The 18115-nt window shown below is 42.8% G+C and overlaps 1 protein-coding gene across 3 annotated transcripts in view; it reads right to left on the bottom strand.

Annotated features, from left to right (window-relative positions):
- Positions 1–18115, bottom strand: part of MRTFA (myocardin related transcription factor A) — a 71860-nt gene that overhangs the window by 9078 nt on the left and 44667 nt on the right. For all 3 annotated transcript variants that reach the window (XM_038155438.1, XM_038155436.1, XM_038155437.1), the window contains exons 3-9: positions 6100–6155; positions 4450–4525; positions 3634–3795; positions 2007–2182; positions 1359–1514; positions 609–859; positions 89–260 (exon numbers count right to left, since the gene is read on the bottom strand). In XM_038155438.1, the coding sequence (XP_038011366.1) occupies positions 89–260; positions 609–859; positions 1359–1514; positions 2007–2182; positions 3634–3795; positions 4450–4525; positions 6100–6155 (1049 nt within the window). The remainder of the gene's footprint in view (positions 1–88; positions 261–608; positions 860–1358; positions 1515–2006; positions 2183–3633; positions 3796–4449; positions 4526–6099; positions 6156–18115) is intronic.

Raw genomic sequence — 18115 nt, 5'->3', positions numbered from 1 at the left:
TGAACAACTATCAGATATCAGCAGCAACATTCAGTACGGCCCACTGACAATGGCAGAAAGGGTCTGTTCGGCTTCACAGGACATCTACCTTCATCTCATCCAGGTTGGCAGGGAGAGGGCCAGGCTTGCCCGCCGCAGCGTTACTGTTTTGTCTCATCAGCCCACTAGAACCAGAAGATACTGAAGGTGTGCTGCTGACTGTGGCAGAGAGATTGCGTACGGTAGGGGCACTGGCACCACTCTGCTGCTCTCCTGGAGGCCTGCAGGAAAAGAAAGAACACAGACTTTATCAAAACCACAGTAGAAAGACACCAGAGGCCCTCAGTGTCCACATACACAGTCAGAAACATCACTAGTGCTGCCCTAGACTCTGAAGCACACCAACGCTCTTGCCTATATCCATGCGCCTTGCTGTGCCAACCAACTCACTTCAGCTGCTTTTGTCTGATTCATCTCGCACTGGCTCTTTTTGAGGTCCCCTGGAACCTACAAGGCTGAGTGTGTCACACTGTCACAGCCAGTGGCCACCCCTCACACCCAGAACATCACGTCTCTGGTAAGAGTGCTGGTGCGTGCTTGCTAAGAGACCTGCCACTGCGGACCCGTACTTAGGTGGGGCTGGCAGGATGGTCTGATAGTTGTAGTGCTGCTGCTGCTGGTTGAGGATCTGAAGCTGAAGAAAGAGCTGCTGTTGCTGCAGTATTTTGGCATAGGATGAATCCATGGGAGGAGCTCCCTTGTCCTGCTTTTGGTCCGGGGGAATATACTGATGATACTTAAGCTTCTTGACTTTCGGCTTCAACTCCTTGGCTTTTTTACTGCGCTGTGACTTCTCACTAGCAGACTTGGGCTGGCTTTGCTATTTAGAAGAAAAGGAGGAAGCAAGTAAGAAAGGAAACACTGATAAAATGTAATACCCCATGTAAACTAGAACACACACTGGGATTTTAATTTTGAAGTTTTCTAGTTTGTTCACCTCAGGGTCTTTCCATGCTTCTCTAACTGAGACGTTACAGACACTGCACTGGCAGCAGCTTATGCTGCACCATAATGCAGGTCATCTTTCCCAGCACACCAGATCATTTGCTCATCCAGTGCAGACTCACTGACTCTAATTATAGATAACACTGATTGTTTCAAAACATTTTGCATTCAGCATCCATTTTATAGAAGATGAATACACTATGGAACAGAAAACCCCATTAAATATGTTACAATTAGTGTAAGAGGAAGACACTAGTGAGAAATGTTTCCTCCCTCTGCATCTGTTAATCCAATACTTCCAACTCCAAACCTGCTTAAAAGTAACCTTACCTTCCTTCAGACTACAACAATGAAGACATCAGCCAAAATAGTACCTTAATGAGTGTTGGTGGGGGCTTGGCAGCAGTAAGAGCCACTCCATTGGTCAGACTAGGGGGCAGAAGAGGTGGAGGTGGCAGTGGTGGAGGTGGCTGCTCAGGTAGGAAAAGAGTTTCACTGGAGTCTGCACTAATCTGCAACTGGGATGAACCCTGCAGGGACAGAAAAAAGCATAATGAATACACACCACAAGAGGTGGCAAGTAGTTTAACATTAACTATTAAACTCTAATAGTTTAATAGTTAGAATGCAGGAAGTGTCCACTTAGAAAGGAGCATGGGCTTCAAATCTTTAATCGGATGCCTTTAACGCACTGCTTCAGTTGTCCCTGAGAAGCAGTACAACTTCTTAGGGCAGAAAAGGAATCAAAATCCAACACCTGTATCTCCCAGCATTTCCTGCTGGGGTCAGTTGCACACAGGCTGTATCACCAAGCAACAGCTGCACCCTTCCCCACAAGGCACCACCATGAGGGTTTGTGAATAACCAGAGGAGGACGTCACTGACACCACACGGAGCTAAGATCCCCTGTGAAATCTCACAGAGTGTACCTCTAAGGGAAGCCTTAGTCTCACTTTTTAGGCTCCTCTGCCACAAATCAGCATGAAGCTCCAGGGCACTGCAGGAGGCCTCCACATTCTCACCTGAGCTAGTGATGTACCAGTGGTGCTAGGGAGAGGCTCACAAATCCGGGAGTCCATCGGCGATGGGACAGACCCTTGGGACTCGTGGCTGGCTGGCTGTTCTGGGGAGAGGGCATCACTGCTGTCCTCATCAAAGGAGGAATTGTCTGCAACCTTTGGGTAGTTCACCTGTCCAACTAAAAATACAAACATCAATCGTGGTCTGTTAAGTGGAATAAGAAATCACTTGGCTTGACACTGGATGTTTCACAAAGACAATGATGGCACGGAGAGAGCTGTGCTTAAAGCACCAAGTGAAAATGAGAGAACAGAATCCAAACTGCATCAGGTTTAAGTGTTTACATTCACTATCTATCAGTACAATAAAATGATGTGGACTGGGGTGAACCGCTTCCCTGGCTTCCTAGCCAGGCAAGATAAGTGAGTGTAAGAAGAGATACTCAGGTATCTCTTCTGAGCTGCCCAAACCCAGCTCAGTGGCATGGCTTATTTCATCATCATCTGGCACCGAAGAAGAAGGCTAGACAGTATAAAGTTGAATCATGGCTTCTTTGGTGTTCATCCGCTATGGCAGAAGGTAGAATCTCTTGGATTCTTCTGTCTTGGAAGACAGAATCCCAAACTGTCCTCTAGTCTTACAAGCAATAAGGGCTATAGATCAAGTGATGGCCCTGGCTGCTATTAGCATTTCTGTCCATCTACATGCCCAGCAGATAAATTCAAATGACTGTACACTTGTAATGTACCGAAGTTTTTTTAGACTACATTTTCTCAAACTAATCCTGCTAAGCAGGGAAATACTGTCATTTGAACCTCACCTAAAATCAGAAAGAATCCAGAGATGTACTTTGCTCCATCAGAAGGAAGCCACATCTCTTATGCTTCAGTTCACAAGTTCACCCTTGCTCAACTACCTCTTGTTCAATAGTGAAGCCAGGCTCTCTCACAACACTGTCCTTTTCCTTTTTTATAGAAAGTATTCCATCTTGTTCACAGTTGTGTTCCATTTGTCTTTACAGTAGCTGTGCGTGTTTGAGGGGATGAATAACCACAGGCACACAGACTACTCAATCTGGCGAGACAGGAAAGAGCACTGCTGAGGCAGTGGGAAGGCTATTCCTCAGCATTCCTTTCAGCCCTTGGAATGGCACTGGCATGATTTAAATCTGTTCTGGTTTATTTTTAAAGGGGTTGAATCCTCTGAAGTTTTTGAGTTCACAGACATCTTTTGTTTCATCACACCTGTTTATATTCTGTCTCCCCTCCTGATCTAAGTCAGCAGGTTCTCCCTGACCAACATTGTTGACATGTTATATTGAGAGAGGGATTTTAAGGAGACAATCTAGGGAATACAATCTTCAACAGTCTTTCAAGTCTTTAGGGTATACAACTGCTTTCATATTATTCTGGAATGTCCACATTCCCTATAATTTCATGTCTCCATAGCATTATCTGGGCCAGAGGGAGATCTGCTTTTCTGAATCCTTGGGCTGAAAGCCTGTGATTCTGGGCCAGGAAAATGAGACCAGCCATGGGATTGCACTCTCTTAGACATGCAGGTGAATTGATAGGTAATCGCAGCCACATGTGGGAAACGCCCTCCACAAAGATCCTCCTCTGACCTTACCAATAATAGCCTCCTTCAGGCTCGATTCTACAGGCAAGATGTTCTTCTCCACCAGCTCCATGGGCCCTGGCCTCTGCGCTATCTTCTCATTGAGGTCATCTGCTAGTCTGGCTCTCTTCAGCTTCAGCTGCTTAGCCTGCAAGGAGGGTTCAGCTGAGGTCTCTGTTTGGGGGAAAGTAAATAAAATGGCATCAATCCAGCAATGGTCAACCCATGCCCTTCAGCAGTATTTTAATTCTATTCAGAAAGGCAACTGCAGATAACAGCAGCTAACTGTACAGAAAAATAGTTGATAGGTAACAATAGGTAGCTATGCACTACAAAGATATGACAGATGTTATATATTTATATATAATTAGGTTATAAAGATAACTACAGTAGCCCTTTTGACAAATTCACTGTTCTCAAACTGATGTCGCCCAATTCTCATTCAACTTTTCCCCCTGGTTGTGCCCCATGCTTGGTGCTTGGCAGCAGCATAGCACTCCCTCTCTGAAGCTGAGGTTTGTTACTAATCAGATCAAATCTGCCTTAATCCATCCTGGACATTTTACAGTGTCTTCCCTTAGCAGAAGAGCAATCTTGGTCATTCTAGTTCATTGCTGCTTAGCTATACAAAACTGCATGATCTGAATTCACACAACAGATTTTTCTGAGAATAATTCTGAGCAAGCAGAGTTGAATCCCTCTCAAGGAATCATGCAACAGGCATGATCTTCTGCCCATTCCCAAGTGGAAGGAAAAGCAGAAAGCTGTTAAAAAGGTGGTTACAATGAAGTTTATTGTTGATGTTTTCATGTTCAGCACTTGCCATACCTTCCAGAATGTGCATCCTGACCAGCTCTGATCTCTCTGGCCGGGAGCGGATTTTGCGTTTCAGATAGTCCTCTGTCTGCAGCAAAAATAAAAAAGCAAGAACCACTTTCAGCTGACTGGACACAGAAGTGAGGGACTCTTGAACAGCACAATGAAAAGAAACAATCATCTTTAGCTGTTTACTGAGATCTAAATAAGCACAAAAAGGAGAAGGGACCTATCTCCTGTCCCAGTGCACCCAGAGAATGAGCTTACTCTAAAGATGACCTTCTGTTGTAATGACCTCAGTCAATTGTGCAATGCTGCCCCACAGAACAGAAACTGGGAAGGACTTCCTCAGGAGCTGAAGTCCTCTCTTCCCGTTGTCTGCACCACCACTAAACTGTGTCAGGGAAACATCCAGGAGATTTCTTTTTACGTGAAAGATAAATGCACTGGATCCACTGTTCACAGAAAACACTTTCATGTACTGCTGGCATTCAGGGCTGACTCGTGGTTTGGACATACTCTTTACTTTGATTAAAGATATGTTATTTGTTAAGCTAAAGACCCCATGCAGTGCCTTGGGGAGCAGAAACTAAATGCTGTGACAAGGCCTATTTCACTTCCAGAGCTGCTTTTAGCTCTGCCTCTGGAGAAAGTGCTTTGGAGCAATGTACAGGGATGACCCTGACAGGCTGAACATGTCGCTCTTTACACTGCTGAGGAATGGGAATCTGGAAGCAGCAGGTAATAGACTAGTAAGTACTGGACATCAGGATGGGCCTTCAGAGAAAATAAATATTAAAGTCAGTCGGAAAACTGCTCCATAGTTGCTCAGCTGCCCACATAAAAATATTAACTTAGTAAGGTTTTAGGAAAAAAAGAGAAATAAGCAAAAGCCCCTTGGTCACTGGTGGTCCTAATGCAAAGTCTCCCGTTGCAATCCTTCCACAGTTTAAATGGCTTTCCTTACAGTTCTTAATCACAGCTGTTATTTTTTCACTTATGTTGCTTTCACTTTTAAAACAAAACTTAGTCATAACAAGTTTCATTCCACCGTAGGCTAATCAGAAAAAAATATCCCCAGAGGCCTTTTGAGGAACAGAAATTACCATGAAACTCCCCAGTTAGAAAAGGTGGCACATGAAGTATGATGCCTGGCTTCCTCTTTCTGTAGAGCCAGAAGTCTGTGATTTCAGTGTCACAAGACTTTGGGGGGATCCTCTCTATTCAATTTTCAATTTTTCTAGTCTCCTAGGTAAAAATTGCATGTGCAGGTGACAGAGAAACTTTCCTCAAAGGTGGAACTGAGCTCCACATGATAAGAGCATTTAATAGCGTTTAAGGGCAAAACAAACACCATAAAATAAAAATGTCAAGTGCCTGGACAGTAGGGAAGAAGAGTATCAGCCACTTCCAGAAAGATGACTCTAGGGAAAATCCAGGCACCATTTTCAATGGGCTTTAGGCATAACTAGTTCACTGAGGGTTAACCAGCACCACAGGCAAGCTGCAGAACACCCCATCTAATACACCTCTGACTACAGTATTACATCCAGAATATGAACACTTCCCTTCTGCATCTCATTAACAGCTACAGGATACCCAAAACACAAGACATACTATTCCTGACTTGCCCAAAACACTCAAGATTATATTGCATCTTACCCTGGCACGCTCCAAACTCTTTCTCTGTTCATGAAATGCAGCTGGACTTTTCAGAGCTGTGGAGAGAAAAAGCATTTAGAGAATGAATTAGAACGATGGAAGTTCTCTCACTGCACAACCCTTCAGGCCAACTAAGTTAACAAACACACCACAGCAACTGCCTCCTGCATCTTCCAACACACTGAGGCAGATCTCCAGCTGGTACAAAGCAATGGAAAATGCCACACTCCATCTGACAGCACAGGGACACAGGAACTGAGCTGAAATTTTTGTGGGCCACTGGAGTGTCTAACAAGTGTCTGCAAGTACACTCCTAGTCAAACTAATCACTGTTCCCAAAGTTAGATCAAAGAACAGGGTTCAGAAACAGCCCCCCAAAAAAGCCTTTTACAAGCTTCAATAGAGAGTAAGATATCCAGGACCCTTGTGGGAATGGCTCTGAAACACTGAAGAGGTCAAACTGCTGGAAGGATAGGGGACAATGCTAATGAACTGTAAATCCCCTTTACTATCTTTTAATGTCAGAGGAAGCTGCAAGTCTTTCCTGAATCCGGACCTGTATTTTGTACACATGCAAGGACTGGCTGCAAACCCTGAGGGTCCGCAGGACACATATACTGCTCCCTGTAAGAAAAATTACTGTGAGAGCAGGGGCACTTGGAGAAAAAGGTACATCTGCCTCTTGACAGAAAACCACAGCTTGAGGAATTAACTTCAGCTCTCCACAGAACAGACCTTCTCACCCTCTTGGGCCCTGTTTAAAACCAGAGCCAAAATGGATCAGGTTTTTAGAAACTGATCCTCTGCTGTCCAGGACCACACTAACCCTGGAGGAATCTCTCACTCTGCCTGGCTTCTCTGGAGCACACAAAGCTCATGTCCCACAGTAAAACCAGAGCAGGGGGGATGATGGTGTCAGTAGCTCCTCACAGTTTCCCTGAAGCTGCAAGTAGATTGTTTTTTTTAAAAAAACGACCACACTGTGGTTTGTATTAAGTACCTGAAGGGAGCATAATAATTTCTTTTCATATTTCTAAAATACTCGTATCTTAAACTGTCTGAATTACCATCCAGCTAAACGTTAAAAAGTTAAAACTTAAAAACGTTAAAAGTTAAAGAACTTCAGCTTTAAAGATAAGTTGCAAGTCTTTTGAAGATAGAAAACTAAGCTCACAGAGTTAGTAACTCTGAAGTGTTGCATCTAGGTCCTGTGAAAAATAGTCCGCTGATATTATTTTTCACTTAAGACCAGTGATTAAGTATTTCTCAAATACAAGTCCATAATGAAGTCTTAAAAGACTTAAAAAATAAAAGCCCCTGCATAAATGCAATGTAAGAAACTCCTTCTAACATATGTGGAGCCTTCCACACCCTTTCTTACAGAATGAAATGGAGCAGCCACAGAAAGTTTTAAGACACATTCTGTGAAATACAGAGAGTCCTTCTGATACCAAGATGATTTTTTTGCCTTTTCCCTTTATATACCTTTTATATAACTTTTATGTATTCTCAGTATTCTAAGGATGCATATTTGTAATTCCTTAAGTCTGATAATTGAGCACTGTCCTAGTATTCTGTTGGGCCAGGAGACCAAACATCCTCCTTGCAGCTGGAGGCCAGAAAGCCCTACACCTTCTTGGGAAACCAAGGTCCTCCCTAGAACATATCCTGTAAACTGGAGATTTGGCCCATCCAGGGGGGAATTCCTAGGATGGGGGAGTATCACACCATTCATGTGCCATCCATCGTGTGTGTGTGTGTGTGTGTGTGTGTGTGTGTGTGTGTGTGTGTTGTGGCACGCCCACCTCGGTGAAGTGGTGCACCATAAGGATCCTTATTAAAATACTGAGGTAAAAACCCTTATCCCTTAACCATGTCTGGCTTTCAATTTTTTAAGACCAGGGAAAGGCATCACCTCTAGGTTCACATCAATGGGGTAAGAAGTAGAATTTAGTCCACGTGGCAGGTGTGCCAGGCATCGTAGATGGGATTTGGACTACAGAAGTGAATGAAGAATAATTTGTAGAATAAATTAACAATAACTGAAAACCACAGTGAGTATGCATATAGACCCCTACAACAATGGGGCAAACAGTTCCTGCTCAAATTAATTCCATAAATCTGGTTACAGAGAGAAATCACCAGAGAAAGTTACACAAGCTGTGAAATGCACTTTGAGATAACCAGAGATATGGTAGGGATATTGTTTTGCAATAACTACAAAAGTAAGGCAAAGAACTTCCCCATCTAGCTGAGGCAACAACAAGGCCTCAGCTGATGCCTGCAATGAGGTGTCCTGGGCAGCCTGACCACGGCACTCCAATGAAGAGCAAGGAACAAACAATTCTCTTTTCAAGTCGAGTGAGCTGCTTGTGCAAACACATGTGCTTGAACCTGAACATGCTTTCCTTTCATTGTGGGCATCTCACACAAGAGCAAAATCAAACTCAGGTCCACTTGGGCAAAGATAGCAAGCAACATTTAAATCTGCATAAACATCTACCCTGGAGACAAGCGAAGCAGGATTCATCTTGAGTCTTCAAAAGCTCTCTACCAGAATGCGCAGACACAGCAGTAATTCTTTACTCTCCCCTTCCTGCCTACCTCTGCTGTCAGTATGAGGCAGCAGATGAACTTTAAGTGACATTTCCCTGACCACAGCTAATGGTCAGAAGAGTCAACTGCAGGAGTTCAGCTGGTGCCACGGGTAGCCCAGGAACACTCTTGTGTACAGAAGAACAAAGTAAGAAAAGAATCCCTGAGTAGGAAAAAAGAAAAACACGTATGCATTTAATAGTAAGTAATGCAGAGCTGCTACAGGAATAATCTTGTAAAGAACACTTCCAGTCTCTCATGACTAGTTCTCTGAAACGTGCACTGGGATGTAGCTCTCCGGGCTGGCAACATGACAGTGGACTTCATATTTGACCTCTGAAAATGTCAAGAGGGCACAAATCCTTCTCTGCTTCCCTCAGCAATCTAGGATGAGGTTGATATGTCAGAACAGACATCTTGTAAAATCATAACCCATTTGAAGTTAACTAATCCTTGCACATTTTTTGGCTTTGAAATGGTTACTCAGACCAGAGCTGAGGAGCACCTCTGTTAACTTCACTACAGCAATTTAAAAAAGGAAAAATATAATCCTATTAAGAACTCTGAAGGAATAAGGCTCTGGGTGAGCTCTGAAGGAGACCCTAAAGTGCAGATATGCCCCTTTTCCAGCTCCTACCACTGCCCTTAGCACTGATCCCTGCAAAACTGCTCCTGTGCCTCATAACCCATCTGGCTCGCTCACCAGAGAGCTGCTCCATCCATTCCACTCAAAACTATCCACACTGACAAAGCTCTGCCGTTCTCAGCCGCAGCAGCTGTGGTGGCTCGCTCTGGCAGTGTATGTGAATGAGTGGCCGAGCTGGTGGAGCAGAACCTGTGTGAACCAGGGGGGTGTGGGGCAGCATTCCCACTCTGTCCACAGCCCTTAGGACCTGAAGCATCAGATATAACCACAGAGAGTTAGGGATGAGGAAACTCCAACCACCTGATGCTTTCTGACTGCTCAACCTGCATAAAATACACTAAACTATTCCTTATAGTAGTTTGTCTAACCTGTTCTTGGAGACCTCTCATGAAAAAAATTTATATTATTGCAGAGAAATTATCCCCCTACACAAATGTTTTTACTATTTAAAAACCTTTCTGAATGTCTAACTTCTGTTTTCTTTCCTACAATTTATACTCTTTGTTCTCCACCTTACCTGCACACATTACAGAGAACAATTTATTTTCTTCCTCTTTGCATCTATCCCTTTTGAAAGCTTTAGTTCTCCTACAATCTTCTGATACACAAAATTACCAAAGGCAGTTACTTCAACCTTTCTTTGCAGGTAACATTATCCAGACCTTTGCTTGTTTAGTCTCTTTTGGACTCCTTCCATTTAAGGTGCATTTTGGTTGAAGCCTAGTGTCAAGAACTGGGTACATATTCCAGCCTAGGCTTTACTGGCTGTTACAGAGATAAATGATTATTATTCAATAACACTTCTCAGCCACATGTCCCAGCCAGTTTGTCTTGTTTGTGTACATAAAACAAACAACGAAACAACGTTCACTTGTGCTTGTATCACAATCTGCTACAGGTCTCCAATCCTCTTCTGCAGAGCTGGTACCAAGCCAGCCACTCTTCATCCCCAATTCAAGCCACAGACGAGGTGCCACAAAATGTAGACATTCTGCCTTTTTCTTTCATTTTATTCCGTAGTTGTTGGCTTCTCCAAACATTGGGAGTCCCAGTCCTGTCCTCCCCCCCAGCCTACTAACCTGGAGCTTAATAAACAGGCAAACAGTTCCTTTGTTTACATCAAATCACTGAATGAAAACACTGAATCGTCTCAAACACTGATTTTCTCCCTTCCCATCCCACCCAACAACCCTGCTCAACTCAACCTCCTAGTCTGACACCAAGCCTTTATTCCAATCCTGTCCCCTCACAAGTTGCATGCAGCTTCAAGTAGTCCCAGCTTGCTTCCAAAAACATCAGGAAAGGCTGTTTCAAGCACCTTACTAAACCCAAGAAGTGCAAAACCACATTTAATACCCTGAATTCCCTGGGAAGCATTTCAACAAATATTTAGTCTGCTGGTAGATCCAGCTTCAGTAATTATCTCCTTTCCCCCCCTTTTTCATTTCCCACCCGTTTTTGCCTTGCTGTTGATGCTCCAATCGTACTGCATGGGGAGCTCTACTATGGAATTGTTGCCATAAAGTATCTCCTGCACCTCTCCATGGCACCTGCCCCTCTCCAAACTTAACTTGAATCCTTGATCTAACTGTCCAGCTACCTTTGAGTGAGCCCTGATGAGAACAGAAAGCTGCCAGAGGGAAAAATATCACCGAACTTGCCAAACCACAACAGCAGTATGAGATGTTGGGGTTTTGTTTTCCACTGTATGCAGAAAAGAAATAGTTGACAATGCAGAAGTAACTTCTGCAATGCCCAATTTCAGTTAGGTTACCTCCTGCCTGCCTTTTGATTTTATTTCTACATGACATGCACATGGCATTTTCAGCCTCAGTAGCCTGCAGTTCCACTTTCTGCCCTCATTCCTGTACCTAGGTCTGGGACAAAGCATGTCAGCCCTTGGTTAAGCTGACAAAATCATCTGTGGACTCTGATCACAATTGTTTTGAAAGAGTTATTTTAACCTTGGTATGCTGGTTTACAGCACGGCTCCACGAATAATAGTGTCAGCAAAGCTGAGCACAACTGCCCTGCCAGACAAAGTCAGAAATAAGAGACTGAGTTCAAGGCCAGCACTGTAGCAGGAACCCCATCCTGATGAACCACGGTCCCCACATCTTCAAATAGCCCCATCCACCACAGGAAAACAGCCTGGTGTTACAAATGGCCCAACAAGCACTAAAAAAGGCTCAGTGATAAATGGGACACTAGCATCACCAGTGGGGCTTGGGACAGCCCAGTCCAGCAGGTGACCTCCACTGAGCTGTTCACACTCCAGTTGCACTTGGACAACTGGGGCAGTTGGTAACATCTGCTGTTAGAAGGGTGAGTTGTACCCCTCACCTTTAGATGACTGAGAGCAGGACTTGATTTTCTTGCCACAGAGGGGCTGGCTAGCAAGGATCTCATGAAATTCCTACCACAAGCATCCTATTTCTTTAGTTTCTCTGCTGCCTGTTGTGGAGCACTTTGAGGCTTCATCTCTGGAATTCCTGAAGTATTAGCATCTTTGTGGCCACACCCTCAGCTACCATGAGAAACCTCCCTGCACATCAATGACGCAACTGTTCTGTGCCTCCACCCGGCTTCAAAAATGTTGCAGCTATACACTGCAACTGTGTTCTTGCATCTGACCCCCAAAACCAAGCAGCAGCGCACAAGACCATCTACATGCACCCACACCTTTCCATACAAAGCCCAGAGATGAAAGTTGCTAATCTTCACTTCAAAGCAACGTACTAATTCCTATGAAACAGGGTGCGAAACTGCAGTGCCCGAGTTCAGTGTTCCAGCAGTCCAAGCCACATTTTGCAGATGGCAAAGTGCAAATGAATCACAGAACCACAGAATGGTTTGGGTTGGAAGAAACTTTAAAGATCATGTAGTTCCAACCCCCCTGCTATGGGTGCAGGGACACCTTCCACTAGACCAAATTGCTCAAAGTCCCATCCAGCCAGGCCTTGAGACACTGCTGCAAAGCATCAAACTGGTGCTGCTACAAACAACGGGCTGAATCAAGGACCAGGAATCAAACCCAAATCTTCAACATAACAGCGGAGACAAAAAGCTGGGCAAAATGGCCCCAAAATTTCTGTTCAGGGTTTACCCTGCAGTATACAAAAGCAGATTTAAGCCATGCAAAGCTTTCAAAGACATTCATATGCAGACCTCCGAGTTCCTGCCACCTAGTGTGAGAAATAAGTGGAATCAGAACCACACTGAGACACTCTAAGAATGAAACACAGCAGGGGAAGGGGACTGACTCAACTGCTGAGAAAAATAGGTCAAAATACCCAAACACCATGCATTTGCTTATACAGCTGACAGAAGACACTGAGGTTTGCACGGAACCAAACAGAGGGAAGAAAGAAAGGCAAAAGGATCTGCACAGATCCTCATAGCTCAAGTGTCTTGTGGGAAGCAGAGGCTGCAAAGCCTTCTGTAATCAGTAAATCACTGCTCGAGGTTATCAGACTTGTAGACTGACAAGAGGAGAGGAAGAACATGAGCTTTCCTTGGCCATCGCATCTAGCTCATCATAGACAACAAGGTGATATTTGAACTGCAAATCAGTTGGTAAGACAACACACAATGTTTGTAGAAAGGCTACAGCTAAATTCAGACTACTGAGTCAAATACTTTGCTCCTCAGTTAGACTCATTCCTAAGGGAAAGGAAAAACCTTCCTTTGCTATGACAGAGAGACATATCCGAACTCAAACTCAGACACACTGATTTAATTCAGAATGGCAGAAGGCCTTCTGCTGCAGCTATTCAGCCCTGCCCTCAACCAAATTCTGGTTTCTCTCTCTTGTTTACTATGCTTTCGTAAAAAGATGAGATAAAGTGCTGCAAATAGGCTCGATGACTTCCGCTGCTCGTTGAGGGTGGGGCTCCCACCCATAGGATTTGCTAAGAGACACAGAACTTGAACCACAGAGCAAGGCCGTTTTAGCACTTTCTTCCTCCCTTCATCTTCACCCCATTTTCAAAAAGCATTTCTCACAGCATGGGAAGGAAAAGGTATTAAAAAATTGGGTCATATGCACAGAAGGGGTTGTCATCTTGCCAGTGGGACAGTGTCAAAGAGCTGCTGCTGTGGGCTGCAGAAATATGAAAAGGGGCTGGAAAATACACAGCTGAGAGAAGAGAGAACTCCATCAGCATCCTTTTCTCTATTTGCAGCTCTAGGGAGTTTCTCATTCAGGACACAGAACCGATCACACTTTAGAATTCTTGATACCGTACCTCAACACTGGTAAATGACCTTGGATTAAGGCTAAAAATATGAGTATCACGTTAAAGATAGGAAAAGAAGCCACAACTGGTAAATCGTGATTATTCAAATCCCAACATGCATAAACTCAGAAAATTAAAAATTAAGACTGTCATAAAAAAGTCAATGCAAATATGTTTATGAAGGTAAGAAACACATCTCTGGCATTCAAACAAATGCAGCTTCAGTGACACCCTTCCATGAGAGTGTTATTGTGATTGAAGGATTATGAGTGTTCCTAGTCCCAAACAGATGAAAGACTGGAGAAAGGCTCCTTCCCACGTTGCTGCTGTTGCCGGCACTGCCAAAGCCCAGCATTCCAGATACAGTGCTGCAGCTTGTAGCAGCACTGCCCAGCTATTCCAGTCAACAGAGACACACACAGTAAACATTAAATTACTGCCAGAAAGGACTAAGATTTTTCCAAGGCCCAACACTGAATTAATTTAAAATCTAACATATGCACAATTTCTCAGAAAGTTCACCCTCTTTAGAAGCAAAATGGAAATTGTCACCCATGGTAACAGTTATCAGATCTGTGGATGACTATGGCTACAGCTTTGTGTCAAAAAACATTTAGAGCAAATACAAATAATGTATAATCTGCTCCATCCATCACCATTAACTCTTGGCATTCAAAAGACACTACCTAAATCCTGAAGTTAAAAAAAAAAAAAAAAGGCAAAGCTTCATCATGATCAGGATTATACCACCTCCAAACTGGAAAGGAAAAGGGACACAGGGAACTCCTACCAGGAACCCTTTGATCCATGCATTCATGGAGCAGACTTCATGCCTTATCCATGTCTTGCATGGATAACTGGCCTTTGCAAACTCTTCTGATAACTTTCCAGAGTGCCCAGGGTGAGAAAGGTATGGGGTCAGAAAAAGGAGAGACCATTCCCAGACAACAAGAAAGAATGAAGCTAAGACAACTGTGGGAACACGAAGGGGAAAACTGTATTGCCTATCAGACTTTACTCCCCTGAACCATTACGCTTCTCTTGCAACTGGCAGAGTTAAATCTTCTGTCATGGCATGGATCAAGGACCAAATGCAGCCCATCAAACACCTGAGCACGGTCTTCCTTCTACAGCTTCAGAAAGGGCAAACAGCACATTTCCATCCTAACACAATGAACTTTATTTCTCCAATCGTGTCTTAATCACAGATCATATAAACACATGGAAAACACACTCAGACAGATAGCTAAAAATAAAAGCAAAGCAGATGCAGTTATTAGTCCTCTGACAATGAGACTCTCAACTTAAATGTACAGACAGCCTTCTACACATAAAGCCTGAAGGCTTTGAAATTGTGCTCTAAGAAAAATTATTGCAGTCAAATAACCAGCAAATAATTCCTTGGAGACATGTTATAGGTATACAATCAAATTAAAATAAAACCAGTTACAGATTTCTGTGCAACACACTAGAAACAGTAAAAAAAAATGGTAGAGGACACCCGCAAGTGTCCTCTACTTTTTTTTTTTTTTACAATACTTTCTTAGTGTTCCAGTCTTACTCTCAGAGCATGACACTGAGTATATTAAAAGTCAAGTTGCAGCTTTATTTACAGTCTACATACATGTTTTAAACTCCTTGTCCTAAACAAAATTACAGTTCCTGCTTAAAAGAATGAAAGAGAAGCAGCTGCCAATGTGCAAAAGCAGACATAAAATGGCAGAAAAGTGAAAATTTGTATTTTTACTTTATTACTAGAAATAGATTCCATAAAACTGCAGGAATGTCACAACAAAGATCTGGTATGTAAAGTGGTGAGAGAATTATGGGAACACGTTACGTAGCACAAAGAGGTATTTCAGGGTGTTAAAGCAATGTGTTTAGCTGCAGCTCTAATAGAACACACCACAACCTTGAAATGTCGGCTGTGTAGCCACACTGCAACAGTTCCAAGTCAGTAGAACTCCACCCAGACACAGCAGTTCATCTATCCTGGCCCTTATGTAGGAGACAAAATAGATCTGAGGCATGAAGAATTGCCCCTGAAGTCACCAGCATGATGGCAGAACAGCTCATGCCATAAAAATACTGCACTTGTAGGTTACTGTCATGTTCTAACAGCTTGCTGCCTCTCCTTTCTCTGACAAATACAGAAAGATGCTCCTACTGCACAATTAATAGTTAAACAATTTATAAAACTTTTTTTTGCTTTTGTTTTATTTCTGACATTTAGTATGTTCTACTGTAGTTATTGTATGTAACAGGAACCAAAGGTTGACAGGTCTCCTTCAACTAGCACACAAACACTAAATCAACACGATTCATAATTAGAAATAAGAATGAATAAGAAAATATGAACATAAATATTAATTACAGAGCCATGCAGCAATAAAGCCAGAAGTGCATCATTTTCAAGTATTTAAAAATTATTTTTTTTCTAAACTGAAAAGTGGTTAGACTATCAGGTAAAGGCTGAAGCAGAAATAGCATTTTTAGCTACTCTACACAAACACGAGTGTGGAAGTATGGCCATATCTTGGGGTTGAGATGTTGAAATCTAGAGACATGATTTAACCTTAGAAATTCAGTACCTCAAAGATCCCTAGGTTTTTGTGATGGTAGTTGTGCTGGACACAGAAGAGCAGCTACTACAAACTTTGTCTAGATGATGATCAACACTGATATGCCAAAGCATAACCTGTGTTCTGTACTGTTAAATCACCAGCTGTCTCCAGTAAATAGCAATTCCTTCAAAATTGTTTCTAAGCAATGTCTCCCCAAAAAGCAAATACTGCATTTTAGTTTTATAACAAATACTACATTTTGTCCACTAACCCTATTTGCTAATAAAAAATGCAGCAAGTGACATGAAAGGCCTGATGAGATGATAATCATCAGACTGCCTGCCGTACTACAGCAATTTCTAATCATGTGACATGTTGGAATTGAACCATGGCCCACTCCCCTCATGGAGTCTGAGGATAAAATACACTCTTGTACTCTGAAATAAGCTCGAGCATCCAGCAGGCTGCACATCCCAGCAAAAACTGCATCAGCGTGTCGGTAGCACAGACCTAGGGCATGGAAACACCTCAGCATCTGTTCAAGCCCTCCCATTAGAATCTCCATGCACAAATTCCATCCCCTTTGGATCTACACGCAGCCACGTGTTCTGCATCCCAGAACACAAACATACAGAGGAGTTGGATGTGGGCACAAACACTGGCAAACATCAGATACACTGAAGTGAAAAAGAAGCTCCTGGAAATTCTCAGCCTGTACAACAGCTTCCTTCTAGCTTCCAGTGCAGGCAATGCCCTTTTCAAAGGACGCCTGTGTCATTTTTCAGAGACTCACACAGCACTGCTACAGGGAAACATAAGGCACATTCCCAGAAATTATCTTCTTCTGCTTTGCATGCTTGGATAGATGTGATGGTCAAAACAGCTTTCCTGCAGGATTGTGCCATATGACAACCTTGCATTCTTGCCTGTGTTTAGTGCTTGCAGCCAGAAGCCAAAGACCACAATAGTGATGGATAAAACAAATGGCATGTGAAGCTTTAAATCTTGCAAAAGAGAAAAAGAGCCACATATTTTGCATAACAGAGTATTGCTACATTTGCCAAATGTCCTTCCCCTGAAAATTTTTGCTGTTTTAGTTGAAGATACTTTCCACATAACTTTCTACTCAGATGTGCATTAGCTACTGCTTAAAACACTGTCTTCAAGAGTGAAAAATTGGGTGTTTGATATTCCCCCCAAAAACCTTACAATAGCCATAACCTTTAAATTTGACACAAAAATGACAGCACCTGACTGTTCTTCTACAGCACAACAGAGTTCAAAGAGTTGAGCACAGACAGCAGATTTTGTATAACTTGTATTTTGTGAGGACAAGAAGATGAAAATCATCTCTGCATAGCTACAAAAAAATGCAAATAGCAAAAAGGCTTGTCTATTTGCACTGTTAGAAAATAGGCCAAAACATGAATAAACATAAAAATTCAGCTCTCCTTTTTTCAGGAAACTGTCATTCTAACTCAGATCACAGATATGTCAGCTGCAGGTGAAGACTTGCTTCCCACCATTTTTCTAAAGGCAATTGAGAATTTTAATTTTGAACTAATGAATCCTGCTACTAGTAAAAGGTTACACGAAGTGGTAACAGAAAGCAAGAAGAATTAATGAAGCACAAAATGCAATTACTTTGAATCCTCTTTCACTGCCTGTAAATGCTTTATTTCTTACTACAATACACTAATCTTTCAGTGGAGCAAAGCCCCACTGTAGGTGGCTGGTGGGTTGGGAAGGTTAAGTGAGATTAAGTGTACTTGGTGAAAAAAAAATGTTGAAACATTTGCCTTTCCACTCTACCATATAAACAAAATTCCACATGGGATGAAGTTAAGCAATTCACAGTTCTGTTAAGAGCAAGCACAGCAGGAGTAGCATGACTCTCACTCTCACATAAGGGTGACACAAACGAGTCATCTCCCACTCCTCATATTTACATATTTATTATTAAGGTGTCCAAA

Source organism: Motacilla alba, chromosome 1A (genome assembly GCF_015832195.1).
Source record: "Motacilla alba alba isolate MOTALB_02 chromosome 1A, Motacilla_alba_V1.0_pri, whole genome shotgun sequence".
Lineage (NCBI taxonomy): Eukaryota > Metazoa > Chordata > Aves > Passeriformes > Motacillidae > Motacilla > Motacilla alba.
Note: the sequence above shows the minus strand (reverse complement) of the source record. Positions and strands in the feature narration are given on the sequence as shown.